Source organism: Corylus avellana, chromosome ca5 (genome assembly GCF_901000735.1).
Source record: "Corylus avellana chromosome ca5, CavTom2PMs-1.0".
Classification (NCBI taxonomy): domain Eukaryota; kingdom Viridiplantae; phylum Streptophyta; class Magnoliopsida; order Fagales; family Betulaceae; genus Corylus; species Corylus avellana.
In genome coordinates this window covers 19,539,546-19,540,744 of record NC_081545.1, presented here as the reverse complement: position 1 = coordinate 19,540,744, position 1,199 = coordinate 19,539,546, and the positions used below count along the sequence as shown (strand labels likewise).

The 1,199-nt window shown below is 37.0% G+C and overlaps 1 protein-coding gene across 1 annotated transcript; it reads right to left on the bottom strand.

Moving 5' to 3' along the window:
• Window positions 1–55: 55 nt before the first annotated feature.
• LOC132181904 (GDSL esterase/lipase At2g04570-like) lies at window positions 56–582 on the bottom strand. The gene is made up of 2 exons (XM_059595130.1): window positions 214–582; window positions 56–118 (listed from the first exon to the last, which is right to left on the bottom strand). The coding sequence occupies exons 1-2, from the start codon at window positions 580–582 to the stop codon at window positions 56–58; spliced, it is 432 nt and encodes a 143-aa protein (XP_059451113.1).
• Between the last annotated feature and the right edge of the window lie 617 nt (window positions 583–1,199).

Sequence of the window (1,199 nt, the reverse complement as noted above, 5' to 3'; positions counted from 1 at the left end):
AGATTTTTTTTTTTTTTTTCTCCGATTACTGGGGGTATATAGGGCTCCGCCTGCACTAGATAAACACTCTCTCTACACTGATTAGGTAAAGAACAAACTTTCGCTTGCAAGTGTTCCTCTAAGAAATCATTTGCATTCAATCAAAATCAAACCTTAGACCTGATAATATGGTAAGAGGGTATGAAATGAAAAGTGTATCATATTGACACTTACCAGAACATCAGAAGTGGCATTGTCATAGCCAGCTCCAGCAGAGGCAAAGCAAACTCCAGTAGCAAAATCTGAGATATTATACGTTGGATCCAAGTAGGCAGGTACTGTTGGCTTGATGCCAAAAGCCTCGGAGAAGAAGTCAGTAGCAACGCGACCATTGGAGAACCGTCCGGTAGGGCGGCCGCCAAGAAAATCACGACCGTAAGGCTCGAAATTACTCTTGGCGATTGTTGGAATTTGGTTGTTGTTGCCTGTATCCACGGTTGAGTCTCCAAACACTATAAGTGCAGGAACTTTAGTTTTGGATTTGGCTACTAGTATTAGGATTTGAATTAAGAATAGTTGAATTGAAATGTACATGAATGCCATTGAACTTAGTGGCTCAGTTGCAGGTCGGATAAGGAAATGGGGATATTATAAATAATATTTGGAGACAGCTAGAAGAAACTCTATTCATTTCCTGCATAAGAAAAGTCAGGATGTGAATGGAATTGAATTGACGAAGTTTGGTGAGAGTTCTTTATTGGTTTTAATTGGCTAGGACCAGGCCTATACGTATACCAGCACTATGAGCTGTAGGCTTATCTAAGAAGTTAACCTTGGTCCTTGCAGTACAAGTAGAAATTGGATTGAGATGCCTCATAATTTCTAATAAAAGGGTAACTTATGCTTCATTTATTTCGACGTAAAATGTTTTCAGTAAAAATTATGATTCCTTGGAAACATTTTTTGGTACAAAGAATTAATGAGAACATTTTACGGTTTTAAAAAATAGAAACAATTTTCCAAAAATTAAAGAGGCTTTTCTTTCAAACCGAAAATATTTTTCATTGACTATTATTTTTTGTTACGCTAAATATCCGAAAATACGAAAAATATTTTCTAAAAATAATTTTACTTTGCCTTGGTCTAAATGCTTAGAAAAAAAGAGAAGGCTCAAAAAGGGTGTTCGGCCCACCTCAAGATAAGGTGGGAGTGCTCTGGCA